Raw genomic sequence first — 27752 nt, 5'->3', positions numbered from 1 at the left:
TGACATGGAAACTTTTCCTTTATTTGTATTTATATACGTATAAATATATATACATATATATTTATTTATAGCCATTACATATCATCTAGAATCATAACTAGATCCGAGTTTGTTATGAGCTCTTTCAGCTTGATAAGAAGGCACCAGTCACAAAGAAATATCCTCTGATGCACTTAAAACACTTCTTGATTCTAATCTTGGGCTACTTGGGCATTATGAAAAAATATAGAGGAGGTGTACCCTGTAATTATGATTACAAGACTACCTGCGAAAGCTCAGATAAAACTAATTTAGAGGACTAGACAAGAATCCAAGCTAAAAGACTGGGTTACTTACCAGTAATGGGAGTTCTGTGACTGAAAATTTACTCCACAGATCCATACATATTGGAGTTATTCACATGTACCACCTCAAGGAATCGGGAGCTGTTGAAATGAGAATTTCCAGAAGGTTGGCACTTGCCTTGCAGCATGTGCCAAGTGCTGGTCGATTCCCTCCCTGTGCAAGCCATAGCAGCTTGACCCCCAACTCTATAATTTGGATTATATGGCTGGGACACATATTCTAAGCACACAAGGCAGGGTGTGTTTGTGAGAGTGGCTCTTAAAAAGAGATTACCCAATCAAAGAACTCCAGTTACTAGTAGGTAATCCTCATTTTCCCACTGTTTTGTTCTCTTCCACATTCTCCATTCTCTGGAAACTAGAAGTAGCACCCTAAGGAGATGTGGATGTAGAGCTAAGTTCACATTCCCAAGTCTAGCTCACACGCATACAAAATGTACTAAGGTAAAGATATAAAAAATACTTGCCTTCAAAAAGTAGATAACTTTTCATACATACTAAATTAAAATTTCAGTCATACATACTATATTTCTTACCTTGCGCTTGCAGCTTCCTTAAGAGTTTGGCATCTGTATTATCAAGAAATTCACTGCTGCCAACATTTGGAGGTCGACCTTTGCGCCGTCTCATCCTGGATTCCTCTCTAGCACGCTGTCTCTCTGGATTGGGCGGTCGTCCTCTACGACCTTCCATTGCCCTGATTCGAGGGATGACTTCCTCTTCCTTCAGAAGACACCACTGCATTCCCTTTTAATTAATATTTTACAGAAATAGATGATGAACAACATGAACACATAATACCGAGATACTTAGGTAGAAGACAGCAATATGTCTAGGTATACAAAATTCAGTTAGTTGACAGAGCTAGCGTAATTTCAGAGAAATTTTCAAATGTACACCACTGGAAATAATTTTATACAATTTATATTTCAGCTCATACATAATTACTTCTGCTTTTGGAGTCTGCTTACACATATTATTTAAATAAACCCCCCAAATACCGTGAAGGTAACTTCTGGTTGAATTGATTTGCTGCAGTTTGTCAACAATGTGATTACTGTCACAGAATCAGCAGCACTGGCTGTTCAAATACATCAATATGTTTAAGGATTATGGTGAATAGGAAGATTCTAGCTTACCAGTTCAACTGAAAGTTAAAGGAAGAGTGATTTAGGAACCATTATGCGGTAGTTTGGAAACTACAATATCGTGAAAGACAAACCCCATAGCACTGATTTTCTCCTACTTGGTAAGCTTTGATAACAATGAATATATCAATAGCATATTTATATATCAAAGAGATGTGAATTATTTTTCTCATCCTTTTTCTCTTCTCAGGTTGGCATAAAACAAGGACAAAACTTGAAAAAGTGAAGAACTCAGACAGAGGAGAGGCAATATTTTCAAGATAACTTTTTAATGGTTTTATTTAGTTTTTCTTCTGAACTGATAAGCCTACAATGATCACTTTTTTTTGAAAGGCCGAATTCCTTTGTTGATGTTTCATTGAAAATAAGTATAATATAAAGGCTTCGGAGGACATTATTTATTTCAGCAAATCTGAATTAGAAAGCAATCTTAAATTCTTAAGTTACAATTTAAGCAACTGACTGTTCAAGGCATTACTGAAAAAGGAACTGAAAAACTTACAGCTTTTTAAATTTTCTATAAGCCTTCTATCTACCTTTGAATATAGATCACTATTGCTACTTTATATTTCAAATTTGGGATAGCTTTCATTTAGCTGACATGAAAGAGACCTCACATTGGGTGGTCTCCCTTGCCATTAATTAGGTATGGGTAGTTGTTTGATCTACTTATGCTAATGATAGGTAAGTCTCTCTCTTAATCTAAGGTGGTTTTTTTTTTCTAATAAGTGATTTAGAAAATGGCAGATAGAGTTATTTCCAAACCATTACATACCGATGAAAACTCATCAAAGACTCTGCCAGGCAGAGGACTGTGCAAAGCAAAACACCAATTAATTCAGTTATGACTATATATTAAGACAATCTCTACCCTGATCCTTTTCATTAATTTTCAATTTCAAAAGACAAAATAAAATTAATTCTGAATAATATAAGAATTCTTTACCTGAACTTAAAATAAAGTCAGTACGAACAGTTGTTGCACCAAAGGCATTTTGAGGCTATAAAGCCCTGAGAGGTAAGCCATCACAACAGTTTTATGCTCCCCAGCATGGGAAGCTTTTGATTAGTTTAGGTTTTCATTTTGGTATCATGCACTTAGGTACCAAGGAAGCATGCATCACATAAATTGAAAAATATAAAAGTGACATTTGTGGTGCTTGGAGTAGAAGAAAGAGCCCAATAAAACAGACTGTAAACCAATCTACATTCCACTTTAAAACTACTTTATTAATAATAGAATCAATTTTAGACCAAGTTTTAAGGGAGCTATTGGAAGCTACTTCCTTTTTTAGAGATACAATTTTGTACAAAGTTATATTTTACCCAGCTAGCAAACCAATAGGAAAAAGCCACCTATGGCAAAAACTGAACATAGACCATAGGCACAAACAATTTTTCAGCCAAATTATGAAGTTGCTCCTTGTTTTAAATTTCACCCTTAGTACTTAAAAATTCAGCACTCTACATTAATTATAAACAGTACCTTCTGATTAAAGACATAAATGGAATGCCAAAAACTCAAGCCCCAGTTCTAAAAAAGAAGAGAGATGGGGAGCAAACCAGATAGTTCAAGAAATTATGAATAAATCCAAATCTTTTATTTCAGAGATGTGGACACCTTATTGCACTAAAACATTTCTAGTTTTTCAAGGATATACAAGACATTAACCTATATCTAAAAAGATTTCCATTTTGAAAAGAAAATAAAGAACTTATTACTAGTTCACATATATCAGAAAAACTTAGACATTCACAATACGATATTCTTAATTCAACTTAGGTTTGGCGACCCACAAAGCAAAGAAAATACAAAATGGAGCTTGGTTCTGTGCAGCCCCACCTGATTAAGCCAGCACTGACAAAATGTCAGAAAGGCAGAAGCACCATCCAGGTCGTAGAATGTCTAGATGGCATTCTAAATAATATCTTTATCCAATGACCAAAAAGCTGATAAATTACAAGAGGTAAACCATTATCAATATTGCCATTCTTGCTCTAAATTTTCGATTAAATGTAAGGAGAGCTTGCATTATTTCACAGGATACTTGGTCAGCTGAGTTTGCACATCCCTGACTAGAAGAAAGAATCATCACTGGATCAAAAAGTTAAAGCCAGAAGGGATCCATCTATTTGAATCCTCTTACCTTATAGATGAAGAAATCGATGATTAGAGAGGTTCTGAAGGGACCTGCCCAGGGTCACATGGTGGTAAATGGAAGATTTTGAACTTGAACCCAGGTTCTCTGATTCCAAATTTATCATTTTTTTCCATCATACCACATGCCTCCCATAAGAGTTCATGTGGCAGGACTGGGTGGATTGCAATGAGGTCAGGGAATCAGAAACACTGCATTCTTCAATCCCAACTTTTATTTTAACTTTTAATGTACATGTTTTGTCACTCTGATATGGTGTGAATTTAGTCATTTAAGGAGCATTTGACAAGAAGACAACAAGTTATAGTGGAAAGAATGATGAACTCAGAGCTAAGAGACCAGAAATCTATCCTCCACTCTGCCAATCACTCTTTATATCCCATGGGAAATTCAATTAGCCACTCTGGGACTATTCTTAAGGTGTAAAGCAGAGATGTTAAACTATTCTTTAAGGCATCTTCTAGTTCCATAAATCAATTAATCTAGTTTTTCTCACTTACTGTTCATATAGGTCTTTCTACATTTTTCTGAAACTACCCCCTCATCATTTCCTATAGCACAACAGTACTTCATCAAAAATATATGCCACAACTTGTTCAGCCATGCACCAATTGATGAGCATACCCTTGATTTTCAATTCTTTGACACTACAAAAGGTGCTACCATAAATATTTTTGCATGGATAGGTCCCTTTTCCTTTTTATTTGATCTCTTTAGGGTACAGACTTAGTGGTATTACTGGATCAAAAGGTGTGTACAGTTTTATAGCTCTTAGGGCACAGATCCAGATTGTTCTATAGAACAGTTGGACCAGTACAGCAGACTACCAAGAGTTCATTAGTGTATTTCTCCCTCATCCCCTCTAGCATTTGTCATTTCTGATAGGTGTGAGGTGGTACCTCAGAGTTGTTTTAATTTGCATTTCTCTATTCAAAAGTCATTTAGAACATTTTTTTTCATATGACTACATATAGATAGCTTTGATTTCTTCTTCTGAAAACTGCCTGTTCATATCCTTTGACCATTGATCAATTGGGGAATGATTTTTACAAATTTGACTTTGTTACCTATATATTTGAGAAATGAGGTTTTAACCAAGCAACTTGCTGTAAAATTTTTAACAGTACTTCATTGTCTACGACACCTTTTTAATATATGTATTTTCTCTGATTATCTCTTTTAATTATTTTTGACCTAATCATTCTGGAAAGCATTTTGGATCTATGCCCAAAGGGCAATAAATTTTACATACCCTTTGACCTAGCAATACCACTTCTAGGTCTGTATCCTAAAGAGATAAAAAACAAAAGGGAAAAGGATGTATTTGTACAAAAAATATTTATACAAGCTTTTGTTGTGGTGGCAAAGATTTGGAAATTAAAGGGATGCCCATCAACCGGGGAATGGTTGGACAAGGCGTGGGATATGATTATGATGGAATATTATTGTGCTACAAGAAATGATGAGCAGGATGCTTTCAGAAAAACCTGAAAAGACTCATACGAACTGATACAAAGGAAAGAAAGCAGAACCAGGAGAACATTGTATATAGTAACAGCAATAAGGTACAATGATCAACTGTAAATGACTTATTCTTAGCAATACAAAGACCCAAGAAAATTCTGAGGGACCCATGATAAAAAATGCTATCAACCTCCAAAGAAAGAACTGATGGAATCTGAATACAGTTTGAAGTATGCTGTTTTTTTCACTTTCTTTTTTTTTTCTGTTTGTCCATGACTAAGATGGAACTGTTTTGCATGTCTGCACATGTATAACCTTTATCAAATTGCTTGCCTTCTCAATAAGGGAGGAGGAATGGAAGGGTAGGAGAGAATTGGAAACTCAAAAGTATAAAAAACAAAGGTTAAAAATGGTTTTTACAATGTAATTGTAAAAAATAAAATATTTAAAAAATTAATTAGGTCTATCTTTGTTTTTGCCTTGTCTGAGATAATGATTGCTACCTTTGCCTTTTTCACTTCAGCTGAGGCACAATAGATTATTCCCCAGTCGTTAATGTTAACACTATGTGTTTCTGTTTCAAGTGTTTCTCTTGCATACAACATATTATTGGATTCTAGTTTCTAATCCACTCTGCTCTCTGCTTCTGTTTTATGGGTGAGCTCTTCCCATTCACATTCACAGTTATAATTACTGTGTATTTCCCTTCATCCTATTTTTCTTCTGTTTCTCCTCCTTTTTTTTTAACCTGTCTCTCCTCAAAAGTCTGTTTTGCTTCTGACCACTGACTCCCTTAATCCACCCACACTTTTATCATCTCCCCCCCCACCATATTCTTTATTAGGTAAAATAGATTTCTATATCCAACTGAGGGGTATGTGTGTGTGTGTGCATACGTATATGTGTATGCGCATGCACACACACACATATAATTTTCTTCCTCTTTGAACCAATTCTGATGACAGTGAGGTTCAAGCATTGCTTGCTACCCCCCTTCCATTTTTCACTTCAGTATAAAACCTCTTTTATGTGAGAACATTTTCCCCATTCTACCTTTCCCTTCCCCCTTCTACCAATGCATTGCTCTTTCTCACCCCCACATTTTTTTTAGCAGGGATCATTTCAACATAATCTCCTTATACACATGCCCTCTCTGCAGACTCCTTCTAACTGCCCTGATAATGATAAAGTTCTTAGGAGTCACATATTTCCTCTTCCCACATAAGAATGTAAACTGTTTAACTTTGATTCTCTAATGATTACTCTTTCATAACTTTTTATGCTTCTTTTGAGTCTCCTGTTTGAATGTCAAATTTTCTATTCAGCTCTATTCTTTTCATTGGGAAGCCTTGGAAATCCTCTATTTCATTAAATATCCATTTTTCTCCTTAAGAATTATATTCAGTTTTGCTTGGTAGGTTATTCTTGCTCCTTTATTACAAGCCTTCTGTTCCTTTAACATAGAAGCTGTTAAATCTTGTGTGATCCTGACTGCAGCTCAATGATATTGCATTATTTCTTTCTGGCTGCTTGAAATATTTTCTCCTTGACCTGAGAGCTTTGGAATTTGGCTATAACATTCCTGGGAGTTTTCATTTTGGGATCTCTTTCAGGAGGTGATTGGTAGATTCTTTCAATTTCTATTTTACTTTCTGAACCCTAAGATATAGGGGTAGTTTTCCTTTAAAATTTCTTGATATATGAAGTCTTGGCTCCTTTTTACATTGTGACTTTCAAGTAGTCCAATAATGTTTTTAGTTTACACTTTTTTTTCCTCAATCAGATGTAAACAAAAATTTAACATTATTTTTTTTAAATTGAGTTCCATATTCTTTCCCTCCCTCCTTCTCCTCCCTACTCTTTGAAAAGGTAAGTAATTTGACAGTGCAGTCATGCAATATATTTCCATATTAACCATGTTACAAAAGAAAAGAAAGACAAAAAAAGAACCCAACTCAAGAACAATAAAGTTTAAAAAGTATTTTTCAATCTGCATTCAGGTACCATCAGTTCTTTCTCTGGAAGCAGATAGCATTTTTCATCATACGTCCTTGTCTTGTATCATTGCCTTATATCATTGCACTGCTGAGAATAATTAAGTCATTCACAGTTGATCAATGTACAATATTGCTGTTACTGTGTACAATGTTCTCTTGGTTCTGCTCACTTCACTTTGCAACAGCTCATGTGTTTCCAGGGCTTTCTGAGAGCATTCTGCTCATCATTTCAATAATTTTAAAATTATCTCTCCCAATTTATTTGCCAGGTCAGTCACTCTTCCAATAAGATATTTCACATTTTCTTCTATTTTTCATTCTTTTGACTTTGTTTTATTATTTCTTGAAGTTTCATGGAGTCATTAGCTTCTATTGTCCCAATTCTTATTTTTAAGGAATTGCTTTCTTCAGTAAGATTTGTACCTCTTTTTCCATTTGGCCAATCATGCTTTTTAAGGAATTCTTTTTCTTCAGTAACTTTTTGTGCATTTTTTAAATCATTAGGCCAATTCTGTTTTGTTTGTTTTTTTTGGTGAGATAATTGGGGTTAAGCGACTTGCCCAGATTCACACAGCTAGTGAGTGTTATGCGTCTGACACCAGATTTGAACTCAGCTCCTCCTGACTCCAGGGCTGGTGCTCTAGCCACCACACCACCTAGGTGCTCCCCTCCCTTTTTTTTCAATTCTGTTTTTTAAGGTGTTATTTTCTTCAGTATTTTTTGTGCTTTTTTTTTTTTACCAAACTGTTGATGATCTTTTCATAATTTTCTTGCATCACTTTCTTTTTTTCCCAATTTTTCCTTTGCCACTCTTATCTCTTTCTTTAACTTTTTCAGGAATTCTTCCTGGCCTTGGGTGCAATTAGTATTTTTCTTTCAAGTGTTTTTTTGTAGCTGTTTTCAAATTGTCATCTTCTTCTAAATTTGTGTCTTGGTTTTCTCTGCCTTCCTAGTAGCTTTTGATGGTCAAGTTCTTTTTGTTGTTGTTGTAGTTGTTGTTGTTGTTGTTAACTCATTTCCCCAGCCTATTTCTTCACTTTGAACTTTATGTTAAAGTTGGGCTCTGCTCACCTGGGGTGGGGAGGCACTGTGCCAAGCTTTAGGCATTTTTGTGCTGCTGTTTTCAGAGCTAGTTTGGAGGATGGGGGTGGGTCTTTAAGTTTTCAGTGTTTCCAAGATATTATCACTGCTCTCCTAGTCTTTGCTCTGATTTTTACTCAGGAAGAGGTCCTGCTCCTCTGTAGTCACAAGTACTAGTACTCCTCTTTGTCCTTTGTCACCAGGTCCTCTGTTTTCCAGAAGCCTCAAGCGCTCCTCTCCACCCTAGAACTGTAACCAGGGCCCCTGCTCCCTTGTGATCAATGACAAGTGCACCTTTCCACTCTGGAACTGCAACTCAGAATTGCTTATGGGCAATAGAGTTGCCCATCAGTACCAGCAGCACCCAGTGCTAACAAAGAGTCCCCTATAATCTCATTCTGACCAGTTGTGTAACCCCCTTACCCTCTTTGGGATGAGAGCTCTTGAAGCTGCTGCTACTACTATTTTGCTGTTGCAATCACCTCCAAGGCTACTTCTACTGCACTCTAGGACTGCACCCACCTGAATGTTATAGACCTTGCCAGCAGACCTCCCAAGTTGTCTTAAGCTGGAAAAAAAGGTTTCCCTTTTGCCTTTAGTTAGATCTGCTGCTCCAAAGTTTGATTTGAGATATTGTTTTAAAATTGTTTGGAGGGGAATGTTGGGAGAGTTCAGCTGGATCCAGGGCTACTTGCCACCATCTTGGCTCCACCTCTAAGTGGCATTTTTTAAAGAAGATGCATATAGAAGATAATTGAAGAAAAGTAAGTTTTGCAATTAACAACTTGCTCATAGAGCATGCAAGAAAGGTCCTTATATAACTGGTTCCTTCAGCTCTATTTCTTGAATCATTGCTTCTGTCTAACCTTGGTAAAACAATGGAATGGAAGTTAGATAATTACTTTAAAAGGGAAGGACAGCTAGAAGACTGCTAAATCACACTGCATTCATGGTAGATGTCTTTGCATGTAGTAAGCAATGGACAATTTCACCCACCATCATCATGTCCTTCTTCTTCCCACTATACCCCCAACCCCCTGCAAAACAAAACAAAACAAAAACCTGCCAAAAACTACAATGAAAGGGAGATGGGAGAAAATAGTGCAGTAGGGTAGAATTGGAAGAGTGCTTCCAAAAGATGGAGGAGTCTTCTCTGAGTGGCTTCCACTGTTCTGCAGCTCCAGAAAGTTGCTTGCTGTAAACCCCTTTACCTGAGGTGGCCACTTGATAATGACTCCCATTTATATAATGCCTTATATAAAGCTTTACAAAGTGATTTCTCCCCAACCCTGTGAAATAGGTAGTAAAAATGTTGGTTTTTTCCCAAAGACTAAAAAATTAAGCTATTTGCCTAAGGTCAAACAACTAGTAAGTATAAAAGTCAAATTAAAAACCCTTTCTTCTGACTCCAAGGCGAATGTAATTTTCCAGTACACTGTCTCTCTCAATTAAGGGAAATTAACACTGAGAAAGTTGCTAGTATATCCTGAGGAAATGGCTCATAATTTTGGGGGGCTAAATGGTTGGAAGGTCAAAGTAAGATAAGTGAGAAATCTGGTTAGTTTTGTGGAGGTGGTTGTTCAAGAGTAAGTTCCCCAAGATCACATAGTTAATAAATGTGAGAGTCATCTGATTTCAAGACCAGTGCTTGGAATGGCATATTGAAACAATGGTACAATTTGTTTTCTCTTAATTAAGAGAAGTAAACACTGCTGGCATATGCTGGTGAGTGGTTGTGATTTCTATGCATTGCAAAGACTGAGAATAAGAACCAGGCAAAGGGGGCATCAGCAGGGCAGAGTGGTATGTACGACTGGGCAGCACAAGCCAAGCAATCTGTTACTTATTATTCATATGCGGTACAGATGTGGCCTCTTGTGTGTCCTCCCTTTGTGGACTGAACCATGGGAGTTAGTGTTTCTGTCCTTGAGGTGCTGTCTCCTTCAGGGCCCTTACTTCCAGTTTCCTAGGAGATGGTACATCTACATCCAAAAGGAAGGGCTGGAGTAAACAGCAATTATTTCCTCACCATATAAAGAGGCATGTCAATGCAAGTTGTCATGAGATCCTGATGCACACACCATGCATCGTAAAGCATTTTTAATGCTTTTCTACTTTATATTAATTCTCACTTTTAATTTTATATTCATTCTCATAATAAACTTGTAATACAAAAAAGTTATAATACTATGTAAAAAGACTGCATAATTGCCCTTATTTTACAGATGAAGAAGTTGAGGGAAAAGAGGAAATGATTTGCTTAGGATACACTTAGCTAATAAGAGGACAAGACCTAGCACCAAAGTCTCCTGACTCCTAGAGAAGGCTTCTTTCCATGGACATAATGAAGACAGAGAGAAAAAGAAGTAATACAGCAAAATATACAGCAAGTACGAAAGAGAAAAATAATATGAAAAATAAGCAAGTGAAAAATATTGAAAGAGAAGAACAGAAATGGTGGTGATACAGCTAGTTTACAGCATAGGTAGATTGTACACATTCAATAAATACTCATTGGTTGATTAATGGCACCTGCTCCACCAACTATCTTGGTCAAGACAAGGGATGACATTTAAGAAAACTCAGAATGCCTTTAGTCAAGAGAATCTTGATGGGAAACTTAGCTAATGAGTTTAAGAAACCAAGAAAAAAGGAAATAATGAGAAATTGTCAAATTTGTGAAGAAGTCACACAGCATTGCAGGTAACATTCTTCCATTAAAATTGTCTTTTCACGATTATCTCATCCTCATCTTCAACTCAGAAGCAGAGATATTCTGATTAAGTTAATAATTCTTCATTTATTATGGATCGAATATTCTTTTTTTTTCTGGTGAGGAAAATGGAGTTAAGTGACTTGTGCAGGGTCACACAGCTAGTAAGTGTCAAGTGTCTGAGGCTGGATTTGAAGTCAGGTCCTCCTGACTCCAAGGATGGAACTCTATCCACTGTGCCACCTAGCTGCGCCGAATCTAATATTCTTTATTGACTACTTCAAATCTCCTTAGTTATTTTATCACCACACTCAGAAAACAAGACATTTTAGCAACACACAAATTATACTTGCAAAAATTTCTCAATCATGATTTAAAAAGCCAAAATACTAGGAGAAATGTTCTATTTTCAAAGAAAATGTAATCTCAAAGCTCCTTGTTACTATAAGATAGTAATTTGAGTCCTTAAGTGTTCAGCATAAAGTATAGCTTTATGAATTAACTAACAAGAGGCAATGTTCCAGAGTGTAGTGAAAAATCACTTCATCTAGATTGTTACTACTCCGTGGATCAAAGACTTTACTTTTTTAAAAAGTGGATACCTGCGGTCCATCTCTGGCTTCATAGAAGTCACCCACTCTTATTTTTGCACTGAAGCTGAAATTGTCCCTTGAGATATCCATTATTCCATTTCTGCTGAGATACTGAAAAAATCACATATTTTTCCACTTCAGGTTTTAATAATTACAACTCAGCTTTGATGTATGTACAGCTATCTTCAGGAGTCATGTTTTGCATATTCTATCAAGGGGATATGCAGTTATAAGTGGTCAATTTAGAAATAGGTTAAGGTAGATTAGACTCACATGAGAGGATAATTTTGTATCAAGGAACTTCATTTGAGGAATGAGTACACATTATTTTATTGTGAGCATGCTTAATAGATACTGAATGTACTAGCCATTTAAAGAAAAGTACATACCTTTATTACTTCAGGATACTGTCTAAGTTTCTTTCCACATGGAGCATAATATGCTACTTCTCCTTGTAGGCGCCCTCCAAAGTTCCTTATTCGTGTCTCCCTTTGCCAGCTTCATGTAACAGAAATATAGGTTATGAAGTAGCTCATTTAGAACAATATTTTAAGTCATTAAATGTTAATCTGATACTTAACTTATAAATAGTAATCTGCCTAATTATCACAGTTTTAGCAACTAATACCTTTCAATACCTCAGCTTCCTAGAGATAAGGCATGGTATTTTACACTTGAAGTTTCAAAGTCAAGAGAGAAAAAATTATCTCTCAGCTATCATTTCTCTGTAGCTCATGTACTTTAAAAAAATTTATTTTCAGGTACAAATTCTTTCCCTCCCTCTACCCCTTCCCCCCCCATTGAGAAGGCAAAAAATCCAATACCCCTTATACATATGAAGTCATGTGAAATATATTTCCACATTAGCCATGTGTGGAGAAAAAAAGAAGCAAGAAAAATAAAGAAAGAGAAAAAAATCCTTCAATCTGTACTCAGAACCCATCACTTCTCCATCTGGAGGCGGACATCATTTCTCAACATGAGTCCTTTGCAATTGTCATGGATCATTGTATCCATCAGTTAGCTCATGTATTTTTAATAGTGAGTTGATATTATATCTCAACCCTACTCTAACCATTACTATTTGGTTCTGTTTTTGTCACTAAGTTCCATTCGCTGTGGTTTCCTAATTTTGCTTTTAACTCTCCCCTTACTATTCCTGGTACTACTTTCTTGAGATTTTGCCCTCAGCCATATTGACTAATTTTCAGCTCTCTTGCCTTTTTGTTCTGTTCCCACCTCGCTGTCTTGTTCCATGTTTGTTCATGCTTGAATCTACATATCCTACAGTTTACTTCCAATATCAACTTTATAAAACACTAGCATTTCTATTCTAATATTTTTTGGATATATTAACTGTGCTCCCTGGCACCTCTGATTCAGTATGTAAAACCTTTTTTATTTCTTTTTGCTAATGAGCAAGAAAAATAAAGTAGGCATAATGCTTTTGAAACAGCATTTTAAATAAATGTTTGGGGGGAAAAAGAGCAAGATCATTAAGCGTACCCATATTCCAAAGGAATGCGCAATTCCCGCTCATCTGTCACTCTCCTCCTTTTGGAAGTACCTTGGAGAAAATTCAACTGATTAATATAAGAAAAAGTTTAGAGAAAGGTCAACAATTAAAATTTTTAAAGCTTTTATGAAATATTTTCTCTCTGTTTTCTCAATTTGGAAAGAGTACAATTTTGTTATGTTATTTCATTACTTTTACACAGATTTCATGGAATCCTTGCATAGCAAAGTTTTTCAAAATGAGCAAACCATCTGTTAGGGCTACATTCAAGGGGATTCTTTGAAAAATTTGGGAGACTGGAAGAAAGGACCTATAAGATTCCTTTTGAATTGAAGAGTCTATGATTTTACCATTACTCTCCAGAAAAATGAACAGAATACAACCTAAAGAATGTACTTGCTTCTCCTACTTAGTCTGCTATGGAAGAAATCACTGAGATAGGATGCAGGACATATTAAGCAACATAAAAACGCCTAAATTGAGAATAGATTATAGAGCACCTTTTTACCTAAGACATTAGTATTTAGTTTCTTCAAATCCAATAGTTTAATTACAAATATTTTAAAAGTAGGTTCACAAAGTTAAAGACATTTAATTAAGTCACATGGATCTAATGTCAAAAGCAGCACAATAGGGCTTTGTCTTATAAAATGGAAAGGAATATGCTTATATGGACAATTATTATCATTTTAGGTAACTGGCTCTGTTTCTGTCTATGATATATATGTGTATATATATATATAAATATGTACATATGTGTGTATGTATGTGTGTGTATACATATACACGCACACACACACACATATACACATACACACACACATTGCACACATACAGAAAAATCAGAGCCTTTTCCAATTACCTAGTGAGTTGGCCAACTAAATCTCAAGTAACAATTCAAATTCACCTTTAAAAATATAAAAAAAACTGAATCTATAATAAATTCTATGACAGTAAAAACTCTACAGTTACTAAAAGCTAAAGCACGAGCGGAAAAATGTTTACATTCTTAAATTAAGTACATCACATGGTAAAAGTTCTTAACTTTAGAGAACAAATAGTCTTAACCTAAACTAGCCAACACTTACCCAGGCACAACATTTTACTCCACTGAGATTATCTTTAGAACATTTTTACAAATACATATTCTTGCCTCAGTTTTGACATTGTATTTTACAATGATAAAAATAAAATTTAAGTACCACAGTGTGGACTTGAAGTAAGTGTAGAAGAAGGAGTGCTGAGGAAAACGGGTGACTGGGATTCAGGACATAAGGCAGCAGGAGCAGAGCCTGGAGGTTTGGCTACTTGGAGATTAAGTGGTGTTGAGTGAGCCGTGAGACTGATGGAAGAGCTTTTGACAGAGGAAGTTGTTTTATTCAATTGCATTGGGGGTTTCTCTCCTTCAGTATCACTATCTGATTCATCTTGATCCTTATCATCCTCGTCATCATCATCTTCTGACCCTTCTGTATCGGATTCAGAATTACTATCTGATTCTACAAAGGGGGAAAAAAAAAGCAATTGTAGATTATAACAGGCCCATGACCTCCAGATTCCAGCTTGGCCATTCTCATAGCAAATGAAACATTTGAATAGCCAGCATTTGTGGGAAAGAAACTAGCATGTATGAATGTTTGCCATGCAAAATTGCTTAGTTTAGTGCATAGCACAGTTCCTAGAGCATGTAAGAGGTGTTATATAAATGCGTACTCTCTCCCTTTATCCCTCTATCATTTAAAATCATACTCTATTGTTGTTCAGTCATTCAGTCATGTCAAACTCTTTGCGATCCCACGGACTATAGTGTGCTAATATTGTCTACGGGTTTTCTTGGCAAAGATCCTGGAGAGGTGTGCCATTTCCTTCTCCAGTAGATTAAAGCAAACAGAGGTTAAGTGACTTGCCCAGTTTAGTGTCTAAGGCTGGATTTGAACTTGGGTCTTCTGGACTCCAGGCACAGTGCTCTATTTACTGAGCCACCTAGCTGCCAAAATTGTACTATTATGGTCTATTTGATAATAATATAATTAACAACAACAATAATAGCTAGCATTTATGTAGCACTTTAAGGTTTGCAAATTGCTTTACAAATATTTTTCTTATTTTAACTTCACAACAATTCTGGGAGGTAGATGCTATTATTATCCCCATGTTACAGATGCAGAAACTGAGGCTGACAGTCTGTAAGTGACTTGTCCTTTGTCACACAGCTAGAAATTATCTGAGGCAGGACTGAAACTCAGGTCTTCCTGACTACAGGTCTGATGATCTGTCCACTGTACCAACTAGCTGCTGGTGTTTTCAGTGTAAAACTTAAATAGCCTCATTCAAAATATTATTAATATTACTTAGTATTTAAAACAACATATTTCCTTTTTTATATTGCACTTTACATACGATAAACTCAGATTACAGAGTGCAAAGTAATTTTAGCTCAATGGAGAAACTGAGGCACAGAAACATCCATAGTCAAATGAATGGAAAGTGTCTCAATTACACAGTAAACTAATAAAAGCAGGTAGTTTGCACAAGTAAATTTGTGAAACTATCTGTTAGATTTTCACAGAAGTTTGTGCTCATGGGTAAGTTCTGATTAAATTTAATTGGTGCTGAGCCACTGCTTTTAGGTTTTTCTTTTTCTAATCTTAGTGATATGATGAATAGTCTTGGAAAAGGAGGAGACAGTAAGTAATGATTATGCCTAGATGCAATGTAAACTATTTTTGTGTGTAGATTTTGTTTTGTGTGGATATATGCATGAGGTGAATCAATTATTAAGGTTGTTAAATTGCCCAATGTCAACTCAATGACAAAGCTGAAGATAAAACTGATACATCAGGAAGGTGTTTTCTAGCAGTAATACTTTTAGGAGTTATATAGGATTAAAAATATACTGATATCTAGAAATATGAATGACAAAGCACTTATAGTGATTTACAACTGTGAGCTTTGTCATGGTAAAAGACTCTGGAAAATATTTTCATTCACAGAGCTGTCACAGTAAAACTTTTAATCATTTAAAAATAGAAAATAACCTGATTGGCTGTCATCAGAATCATCATCTTCATCATCTTCATCATCATCTTCTTCGTCCTCATCATCCTCATCATCCTCATCATTGGAGTCATCAGAGTCTTTACTACTGGGAATGTCTGAATCTGTTCCTCTAAACTGTTCCACTATGGATTTTGCAGAAGGAAGGTGATGCTGTGGATTGACTGTGGTTATAACATTATTGCTGACTGATTTTTCCTTCCCTGGACCATGTAGTACAGGAGAGGTAGAGGACATTACAGGGGTCCGATTGCCTGATGTTTTTCTCCCACATGTACTTAAATTTACAGGTGAAGAAAAAGGGATATTACTTGAAGTAGGTACATTTTCATTTATCTTGCTTTGACTTTTACTTTTGGTGGTAAGTGCTAAAGGAGCTTCTTGGATGACACTTTGAATAACTCCATTTGGTTGATGATTACCTAAAAGTGCATTTGTCAAGAATGGATTAGAGTGATTATTTTCTAACGTTGTTTGTTTGGGATGCGCTGGTGAGCTAGAGATTGCTTTTGGGCTTGACAAAGCTGCAATAACCTTCTTCAGGCTCTTAGATGATTCTTGTTTCTTTATCTGTGCTGGGAATGTCTGTTTGAACTGTTCCTGTTGAAACATAAAAAATCAGTACTACAATGTACCACGCCTCTTCCTATCAAGAAATTTTTGTTTTTCTCCTTCAATATTTGAGAATTAGAAATGCATATGTGCAACATGTAAATCACTTTAAAGCAAAGTATAGTGGGATACAAGAGATTGGTCTAGAGCTGAAGTTGGCGTTCTCAACAGTCCTTTCCCACTGTCTTTGTCCAGACTTGATGTCTTAAATTCTACTCCCCTTAGAAAATCCTATCTAGTCATTAAAACTCCTACTATTTTTTTTCTTTACATTTTCCCTCTAAATCCATTTTTCCTTCTCATATCCATTGTAAACTCTCTGGTTTAGAGCCTTATTGTCTCACAACCAAACTACTTTATAGCTTCTTAACTAGTCTCTCTACTATCTACTTCAAGTCTCACTCTTTTAGCTAACTTCTATATTGTGCTTTAAGATTTTCAAAATGCTTTGTGTAAATAATTTATATCAGAGGCAGCTAGCCAGGTGGCTCATCAGATGGAGTGCTGGACCTGGAGTCAGGAAGACTTGAGTTCAAATTCTACCTTTACTACCTATACTTCTTAGCTATGTAACCCTGGGCAAGAAACTTAGCTTGCATCTGCCTCAATTTTCTCAAAGATAAAGTGAGGATAACAACAGCTCCGACTTTTTGGAGTTGTTAGAAAGAAAAATGAGAATCGTAAAATGCTGTGCAAACCTTAAAGTACTGTATACATTCTAGCTCTATAAATGCTAGCTATCTCTTTAGATCTTCACAACAATCCTGTGAGGTGACTATTACAGATATTATTATCTCTGTAAGGAACTGAGGGCCATGGAGATTGAATGGTGTACCCATTTAAGAGGTAATATTCAAGCTGAAGTCCCTCTGGCGCTTTCTACTTGCCAGATGAATCCTCTTACAGACCTGCTCTAACCATGTCATGCCCATGATGAAAAACCTTCCAGTTACTCATTCTGCCTAGCAAAATAAAATCTACTCTTTATTCTGGCATTCAAGGCCCTTTTATCATCTAGCCCTCATCTACCCTTCCATATCTATGCTTTATATTTAAGCAAAATGTGATCACTTGCTATTCTCCATGCATTTCTTCTAGAATTTTTGCAGTTGTTCAGACCATTCTTCCATGTGGAGGGAACCATCTACTATTTGAAATATCACCCATTCTTCAAGGCACAGTTAGAATGTCATCTTCCACGAAACCTTTTCTGATAACCCAAAAGAGAAGCGCTATCTTCCTCATCCGCACTCATATGCCTCCTTTACTCATAGTACTCTGTTATGTTATTTGCCACATACTGCAAATAACTTAACTGTACTAACTGATGTATCTGTCATCTCTTTTATTAAAGAGAAAACTTCCTGAGGGAAGGAACTAAGCCCCATTCATTTTTCTATCCACCCACAGCACCTTACCTAATGCCTTACCCTTAACAGACAGTCAATAAATATTTGTGACATGTTGGAAGCAAGAGGGACAAATGTGCTTAGAAGAGAAATTTAAGATAATTAGTTGGATTAAGTAGTGGAATGTGCCACTCTATCTACTCAATAATGTGCCCTTACAAAAAATTTTCTGTGAACTGATAAGGGTATGGGGAAATCAGTAATTACAACTGTACTACTGTGCAATTTATTTCTGTAAATGGTGGGGGGAACACTGTTAGCTCTAGAGGGTCTCTCTGGTACAAGTAAAACAAATTAAATTTCATTAAACCATCATCAAAAGAATATATGACAAATTTAATTGCCAAATGGAATTATTAATACACTTTAGATCTAAAGAAGAGCTTGAATTTCCTAAGTTAAATTCTTCCTGCAAAGATGAAAATAGCTTTGATATGGAAAAGAGTGCACAACATAACTAAAATCTTGTGATACTCTAGTCAGTTATGAATCATGCCCAGGCTCCTGACTCAGGTTGGCACAGTGGCAAATTTGAGTAATGTGGTATGACTTGACTTGATTTCAATGAACCTTTACATAATAAAACAGTATTACTGAGAAGCAACCAGAGACTTTTGTCTAATTTCTTTAGCAATTAACAAGCCTGTTTCCACATGGAGCTGTGGAGATTAAGAAAAAAGCAAATAACTGCATGACTATAGAATGAGTGAGGTGACAAACCAGCGCTTTTCTAACTTAGAATTTTAATTTGGGCTTAAACCCTTAACTGAAAAGAATCTGTTCATTTTATTACTATATCATAAGAACCTTTATGTCAGAGAGATGTCTTTGAATCCCTCATTGTATCTATTACCATGTCTTAAACATAGGAAGTAGGGGCTCAATAAATATTTATTAAATAATGAACAAATTAATGAACCAGCATAATTTGGAGATAGTATTAAATGGTTAAGGATGGCTAATATTGGTTTCCTATGTGAGCATTCCTACTGCATAAATTTCTTCACATTTCTGATCTTCATTTTAAAAAAATATTTAAGCAGAAGGTATCTTTTGCTGATTCTCAGAATACAGTGGTTTATCTGAACATTTTTTGTGTCCATATTGTCTTCTCTCTATTTAATACATCCCTAGCACAACATATATATTAAGTTTCTCTTTATATGCTATAAAAGGAAGCAATGAAATAGAACTTTTTAATGTTTCCTTAAATCAAAGATTTATGATTTATCACAAAACCTTTTTTTCCCTTGAATGAAAAATGTTTTAATGTTTAAAATTTTTCTTTAATCTACAAAATTATTTTTGTCTGTGAGTAAAAATTCCAATAATTGAAAGCAAGTTACATATTAAATGGTTCAAAAGACATTTCATCTGGTCCAATTTCAGTCTCAAGATTAAACGTAAAATCCGGTAATTTTTGCTTACCCGTTTGGATCTCAATTCACTGGTCAAAGGGCTAGATTCTTCAGAGGTATTTTTATTCCCTGCTTTGGGTATATCAGGAGAAGGAACTACGAGTTTCATGTAAGTTTCCTTTTTGGCTTGATTTACCAAAGACAAAGGTTTCACATTGGACACCAATCCCGTAGACTGTATTACACTGGTATGTTTGTTCACAGATTCCTCCTTTGCCTGAGAGCTTTGGAAAATAAAGGGAAGCTGCTGTGACAAAACCTGAGGCTGCTTCTGCTGGGATTGGAATGATGAGTGAGTCTGAGATTCAGACACGAGAGGTATTGGCTGGTGTATTCTTTTTTCTTGGGACTTTTCAGTTGCTTTTTGTCCATCTGACTTCAGGTCCATAATGCCATGCAATAGCACCTGTAAGGAAATATTTTTTTTTAATTTCTAAACATCTGTAGACCATAAGGTAATTACATAGAGTATGACAGAATAGAAGGGACTTTAAAAAAAATTCTATCAAATGAAAAAGCTATACAAATATTTCACAAAAAGTCCATAATTCTCTTGTTTACATGTTTTCTACCCAAACTCCTATTTTTTTTCTAGTTGAAAAAACTGCAGCTCCTAGGAATGGAGAAAATAATAGGGAGAAAGGAGGGAGGGAAGGAGAAAGTCCTGTGTCTCAATCTGTAATTGAATCCCCATGGGAACCTTGCTCCTCTTAAGTGCATCCACATTTTGTAGATTAACCTATAGGCTCAAAGAATTGCCTAGGCCAAGGATTTAGGGGTTAAGTGCCTTGCCCATCATCACGTAGATAGTATATGTAAGAGGCAGGACTTTAACCCAGATCTTCCTAACTCCAAGATTGGACCTCTATTCACTATTCCATGTTGCCTCTTCCTATATAGTAGATGATAAAAATAAGGGGGGAAATTTTATTTTAAAAACAATATTTGTATGATTGATTCACAGTAAACATAAATCTGTTAATTTAAAATTAAAAGTATCCAAATCTATACCTTGGTTTTATTTTTATGTTGTGCTTCACTTTCTGAATCAGAATCATCATCTTCACTTTCTTCAACAGTTTGGTCTTCTTCTTCCTCTTCATCTTCCTCTAAATCATCTGAGTCACTGCTACTGATACCTTCACTTGAGGTGTCTGAGGATGTGCCTGAGTCACTGTCACTGTTGCTTGAACTTTCCATGGCTTTCTTTCTTGGTTTCTGGGAAAAGTCAGAAATTTTATCAAGACTTTGTTTTTAAAATGGAATCCAATTTTTAGTACATAAATATGCTTTCAAATGATGTTTCATTCTCAAAATGAAAGAAGAAAGGAAATTTCACAAGTGATAAATGTAATCATTTTAACAAACCAATCCAACTGAACTTTACAGACTGGGAAACTCTCAATCTACCTGTAATAGCTAGCCCATATAAGATATTAGAAAAGAACAGTATCAATGATACATTTCTAGGTTTCTACTATGTTCCTGAAACAAAAAAAAAGTGAAGTTGTATATTGTTTGATGGATATGCAAGGCAAACTTACAAATGAACACTTTGAAATATATTTAAGTGTTAATTTATTTAATATAATTTATGTTTTGAATATATTAAAATTACAAATTCAGTTCTATTTCCTCTTCTGTGCAAAGGATAGCAATTGGTTGAAGAGGCTAATAGTTTAGATAATGGAGGCTCTTAGGACTGCTAAAATTAGGGAAATGCTCCATTCTTCTAGCACAGTGGTGCTCAAGTGTGTTTAATCCCCATATGCTTTTGCTTGCCACATCATCTATTCAATAGGAATGAAAATAAATGGTTGACCAGGCATATGCACATAAGAAGCAAAGATGCTAATAATTTTTTCATCAAGAAATTATTATTCACTACATAATAATATTGCAGTATCACAAAATTGTTCAATGTATATAAAAACACAGTCAAATAAAAAGTTTTTGAAAAAATGCCTACCAATCATGTTTCATCTTTAACTTTTTTCTTGCTTTCGATTTGATTGAGAACAGAGATGATCATCCTGATTCACAGAGTTGTTATTATAAATGGAATTAAGTCCTTGTTAGCATATTTAGTAAGAATGGGATATGCTTTTCCAAGGATATAGCAAAAAAAATTTTTTTTAAAACTTTATTGTTGGGGGCAGCTAGGTGGCACAGTGGATTGAGCACCAGCCCTGGATTCAGGGGGACCTGAGTTCAAATGTGGCCTCAGACACATAACATTTACTAGCTGTGTGACCCTGGGCAAGTCACTTAACCCCATTGCCTAGTCAAAAAATAAAAAAAAATAACTTTACTGTTTGGGAAACAGTCCCCAAAACCAAATTTATTTTCTTACTCCCTTGACAAATTTTTTGTACTCATTAGGGGTTTGGACCCCTGATCTAGCAAGACATAGCTTTTGTCCTCTAAGGATATTCTATTTAAGGATATCTAAGGATACTCAATAGCATAGCATCTAGAAAAAAATAACTGAAGCCAACTCTGCCATGGCTTTTAAGAAAGCCTAATTCCCATGCATATTGCAGAAAAAGATTCAGTGTCCATTACAAACATCATTATTATCACTGAAAAATATTTATTATATGCTTGATAGTATGTCATATATGCAGAGGAAAGTCCAGATTCACTGTCCCCCACCACTTTAAAGACTATCTATGTAATATATTCATATATTCATACACACACACATACTTACATAGACACCAAAAATATGCATAAACAAACACTCACGTGCACACACACACACACACACACACACACACACACACACACACAAATAGGAATAAATAATAAATACAAAAGAGAAACACCAAACCAGTAGAACCTGGCTCCACATTTAATTAAATAATTTTGTTTTCCTATTTTTCTCAGTCTTCAATGTAGTGCTTTGGGTTTTTAAAAAATATTCAAAAATTCTTTTTAAAATATTCAAATGCAATTGTTGAAATTATAAGAATTTTTATGAGATAATTGTGTATGTTCTAATTAAAACTACAAATTTGGTAGCAGAGGTAAAACAATACATAAAGGGGAAAATGTCTTATAATACTAAAAAAATCGTTTTTGGGCAGCATGTGAAGTAGAAAGAACAACAGAATGGGAGTTAGAGGACGTGGGTTTAAGATCTGAGCTGCAACCACATTGTCATAACACCCTGAAAAAGTCACTTAGCTTCTCCAATATTTAGTATCCACATCTTAAAATAAAAAGAAATAATATCTATTCTGCCAATGTGCTCTAAACTTGAAAAGGATGCATAATCCATTATTATTATTACTGTTCTTTACTATTACTATTAAAATAAATTCCATTCAATGAATATTTCAAAGTGCTGGGTGTGTTCCTATTTTAGGAGGCAGGAAACAATCTATTAGATCTGCTGTGTCATTGGACAATTTGATAAGCATATCATCTATACCTTTATTCAAGTTTCATAAGTGTGTGCCTTGTGATTGTGATGTTCCTTTCACAATATATGTGAAAAGATTTGTTTACCTCCTGGGGAATACAGAAGATTCGCTATTGCTTGCTAAAAGATATATTCACGCATGTACACGTGTGTGTGTGTGTGTGTGTGTGTGTGTGTGTGTGTGGCTAGGAAGCCATCTTTGGTGGAGATACCACATAGCTAACCCAATCTGGGGAACTGCCAAACCATCATCCCAGTTCGGATACAGATTTAGATGACTGTAGCAGCCCAATACCATCTCCAGAGAACTGTAAAGAATATTCTCTAATAAATCTCTATGGGGGTGGGAAAAGGATTTCTTTGTTGTGAACTTAAACATCAAAAAAAGAGAGCATTTCCATGTTACCAAACATAAAAGATGATACTATATGAAATTGCGAATCTCCATTTCATATTGCTTGCTTTAAAAAAAAGTATGAGAATTCCACATATTACTTTCAAAACTATCCTGCTAGTCCAAAACTGATATCATCTTTCCCCTAAAACCCACTCTTTTCCTTACTTCCCTATTACTGTCAATGGCATTATCATCTTCCCAGTGACCCAAGCTCATACAGTGTCATTCTCAACTGCTCACTCTTTCTTACTCCCTATATACAATCAGTTGCCAAGTCCTGTTGACTTTTCCTTCATATTGTCTCTTGCATATGTCCCATTTCCCCCTCTGGCACTGCCACTACATTGCAACCCTCATCACCTCATCTGGACTATTTCAACAGCCTACTGGTTGGTCTCCCTGCTTCAGGTTTCTCTCCAATCCAGTCCATCTTTCACTCAGCTGTCAAAGTGACCCTCCTAAAATGCAAGCCAGACCATGTTAACCTCTTATTCAACAGACTCCTGTAGCTCCTTACAACCTCCAGAAAAAATATAAAATCTTTTATTTTATTTTATTTGGCATTCAAAGCCTTTCACAACCTGATCCATTTTCCTACATTTCCAGTATTCTTACATTTTACTCCCTTCCACATACTATGCAGTCCAGTGGCACCCTAGCCATTACTCAAATAAGATATCCCATCTCTCAACAACATGCCTTTTTACTAGGTGACCCACCTGTTTGGAATTCTTTTCCTTCTTTGTCTCCACTTCCTGGCCTCATTCAAGGTTCAGCTAAAATCTCACTTTCTGAAAGAAGCCGTTCCCATTCCCCTTAAAGCTAGTACCTTCCCTCTGTGATTATCTCTAATTTATAGTTAACATTTATCCTGTATATATCTTGTTTGTACATAGTTGTTTGCATGTTGATTAACTGATTAAAATAATGTTTCTTGTAGCATTGGGACACATAATGAAATCAACTCTGCCAACTCCTTTATTCGATTTTCTGAGGAGAACTTGTGAGCTCTCCTATTTACTAATATAAGTACTCTATTTGGGAACTACTCTTTTAAATTATGTGGGGCAATTTAGCTGCAAATTCCCATTTCATTTAGAGTGAGAATGTCAGTACTGATTTCAGCTTCTCCAACTCATTCATCATTGAACAAAGATCTCACATTGTGAATACCAACAACTAGACTAATGTTTTTAAAACTCTAAAGTTTTAAAGCTCTAAAACTATGTGCTTCTTAAAATCATCACTGTCCTTCTCTTCTGCTCCTCTACTACCATCCAGGCAGAGGCAGAAGAGCAGATCCATAATTCTGAATGATTTTTTGTATTCTTCTTAGTTTCATGCATTGCTGTGGACAAAGAATTGATCAATTGCCTTTCAACCAGCTAGTCATGAGTTTCTTCATTTCTGAGGCAGGTCTCAGCCAGCAAAAGTATAGCCTGTCAACAGGATTGGACTTGAAACATTTCCGACTCAGACGAACCTAATATTTAATTTCAATTCAATTCAATAAATATTTATTAAGTGCATACTATGTTCCAGGAACTGTGCTAAGCTCCAGAGATACCAATAAGAAAAATTCCCTGTCCTCAAGGAGCTTAAGGGGGAAGTCAACACATGAAAGAAAAACTAATAAGCAAGAGGAAGAAGCAGCTGAGGGTATGTTTGAGAAAGTGAGAAATATCAAAACTTGGGCCATTCTTCTTGGTGACGAGATACTAGAGACTGCATTCCCTCAGGCATAGCCTTTAAAAAAACCTAGGGTCACCTCCTTTACCACTGGAGGAGATAAAACCACAGCAATGAGCAAAAGGAGGCAGAGATGTGATGGAAAGTGAGAGTGACAGGGAGGAACAAACCCTAACCTTCCCCATCTTGGGAGTGAAAGGGAGTACAGTGAGTTAGAGGCTATATAGATCAGGCCAGGGGAGGAAGGTAATTCACTGAGGAATTGATTCTTTCTGTAGTCATCACTTTGCAAATAAAATTATTATGCTATGAAGCCTGTAAAGGTGAGTGCACTTAAATAGGAGCTGGTGGATACCCCAGAAAAGATAAGATAATGATTTTCCCAAAGCTTAGCTGGGTGGAAGCAAAGGGAACAGATAAGAGGTTTCCAGTGGGTTGATTCTCTTTGAGTCAAGAAAGAGACTTTGAACCAAGGACTACATTTTGCAGTAAGACTTTAGAAGAGGCAACAATAGTAACTAATATAAAAATTTAGAAAATTGTAAGTCATAATAAACTAGTTTACTGACTAATGGTAAAACTGAAATTTACATAACACTTTGTGATTTACAGATTTATTCACAATAGCTCTGAGAGGTAGTATTTATCTAGCTAGATTCTTATATCCATTTTAATGGTTAAGGAAATAATTTCAGAGGGATTGACAGTAATCATCTGAGCATCTGAACTCAGTAAATCTAAGCCCCATTTTTTTTCCATTTTTGTGTCTTCATCATTTTAAAGCAGAAAACTTTGAAAAGCTGCTAAAAACTATGTAGAAAGTTACAAAAAATATAGTTTCATTATCATTTAAGCATAAATGGTATCTTTACATCAAGTTTCATCAACTGTAAAATGGGATAATAATATCATCTCCCACGAAGGGTTGTTGTAAGGATCAAATGGAGAAATCTGTAAAAAACTTATCGTAGTACCTGGCAAATAGGAGACACTATATAAATGCTTATTACTTTACTCCCATATGGAAATAAACTAACTGAATTCCATATTACAAGAAATCTTTGAGTAACCATTGTATTTATGTGCTAGTACTATAAAATTGGATTCTGTAGTGAATAATTAAATTTAGTCAAATAATCAGATTTTCACCTATTTGATAGAAAATTATGAGCCTGAGTTGACATACACTTTTCACATAATTTCATTACCATTATGTGTCTGGCCTTGAATATTTCTAACAACTTTACAGTCAGGAATGACTTATACCTCCTGGGAAAACTGCTCTGTTTAACATATTTTACATTAAGGTGCAAGGGAGTGTTAGGCAGCTGTTTATTTCCTAACAGGAAGGCAATATTAAAGTTTCATCTATCCTCAATTGCTAAATAAACAGTCACTGTGTTTTGGGCACTTAAGTTACACTTGCAACCAAAGAAATGAAACTTCTGAAAAGTCTTCCTCAAAGTACATAGTATGTCTCACTTTAACAAAGGAGCATATGGCATTATAAGCACTCACAAAACAGTAATGTATACAATTAGACAAATAGTGGAAGTTTGAATAGGATTACATAATTGTTATTTCATATCAGAAGGAGAAGTAAAGGGACAGAAGTGCCAGAAGTTACTCTCTAAAACAAAAGTCCCTTTTGGAAAACGAAAATACAAACTTCAGTAGATAGGATACTCCTGGCTGAAAAGGAATTTTGGTGGTCTTAAATAACAGAAATATAATATCCATAAGGAAGAAACTTTTATAAGGAAATAAGGACTGTGAAAACAACACTAAAGAAATGGAATTATCAAAAAGCTGCCAAATGGCAGACTAAAATGATGAAATGACGAAATAACAACATAATATAAATGTGTACATAAAAAGAAACCTCAGACTAAAATCAATCAAATGGTTACTCAGGGGAAGTTTCTGCAGTATCTTCTGACAACTGAAAGATAGGCAAAATCATTCTTTAGTCGTGTCCAGCTCTTCATGACCCCATTTGGGGTCTTCCTGGCAAAGATACTGGAATGGTATGTCCTTTCCTTCTCCAGTTCATTTTACAGATGAGAAAACTGAGGCAAACAGGCTTAAGTGACTTGCCCAGGCTTACATAGCTAGTTAGTGTCTAAATCTAAATTGAAATCAAGAAGATGAGTCTTCCTGACTCCAGGCCTGGCCCCTCTATTCACTGGGCCAGCTAGTACATGTTAATAAAAGTGATTTCTGTATTATCTGTATTATAGTATGAACCCAAATAAAGCTACTAGTCATTTATGAATATAATAACAATAATAATAATAATAATTAATAATGATAGCACTAATAACCCTAGGAGTACCAGATAAGTGGCTGAAAATTAGAAAGAGTTGAGGATTTCAGGGATGATAGTATTGGTATGAAGGTTGAAAGAGTAGTCAGAGATTGAAGGGAGGACAATATTAAATGACAATACATGAGCAACTTCAGTATTTGGTAAACAAAGCAAAAATTTCTACCTTGTAGTCAAAATCAATAGTGGGTTATTGAGATTGCCCAGTGGGACTACTAGAACCACACAGAGATCTGTTATCAATTTAAAGAGTATCAAGGGTACACAGAGTGTTTTTCCATCTGCTAGGCTTCCCCTAGAAAGAGAATGGGGAACATATTTTTGTGAGATAACTGTACAAGAATTGTAGGAGAGAGGCTAAGGGGGAAGAATTTTAGACAAAGAGACAAAACAAGGCAGAATA

The 27752-nt window shown here is 35.5% G+C and overlaps 1 protein-coding gene across 26 annotated transcripts in view; it reads right to left on the bottom strand.

Annotated features, from left to right (window-relative positions):
• Window positions 1-27752, bottom strand: part of BAZ2B (bromodomain adjacent to zinc finger domain 2B) — a 347907-nt gene that overhangs the window by 93286 nt on the left and 226869 nt on the right. For 19 of the 26 annotated variants that reach the window (XM_078147001.1, XM_021004900.2, XM_078147010.1 and 16 more), the window contains 8 exons: window positions 20522-20728; window positions 19521-19916; window positions 16053-16671; window positions 14217-14513; window positions 13005-13065; window positions 11888-11996; window positions 11508-11609; window positions 881-1091 (listed from right to left, as the gene is read on the bottom strand). In XM_078147001.1, the coding sequence (XP_078003127.1) occupies window positions 881-1091; window positions 11508-11609; window positions 11888-11996; window positions 13005-13065; window positions 14217-14513; window positions 16053-16671; window positions 19521-19916; window positions 20522-20728 (2002 nt within the window). The remainder of the gene's footprint in view (window positions 1-880; window positions 1092-11507; window positions 11610-11887; window positions 11997-13004; window positions 13066-14216; window positions 14514-16052; window positions 16672-19520; window positions 19917-20521; window positions 20729-27752) is intronic. The other 7 variants (XM_078147009.1, XM_078147011.1, XM_078147017.1 and 4 more) reach the window with 1 other exon arrangement.

This window comes from Phascolarctos cinereus, unplaced genomic scaffold, assembly GCF_003287225.1.
Source record: "Phascolarctos cinereus isolate Bilbo 61053 unplaced genomic scaffold, phaCin_HiC Scaffold_726;HRSCAF=1367, whole genome shotgun sequence".
NCBI lineage: Eukaryota > Metazoa > Chordata > Mammalia > Diprotodontia > Phascolarctidae > Phascolarctos > Phascolarctos cinereus.
Note: the sequence above shows the minus strand (reverse complement) of the source record. Positions and strands in the feature narration are given on the sequence as shown.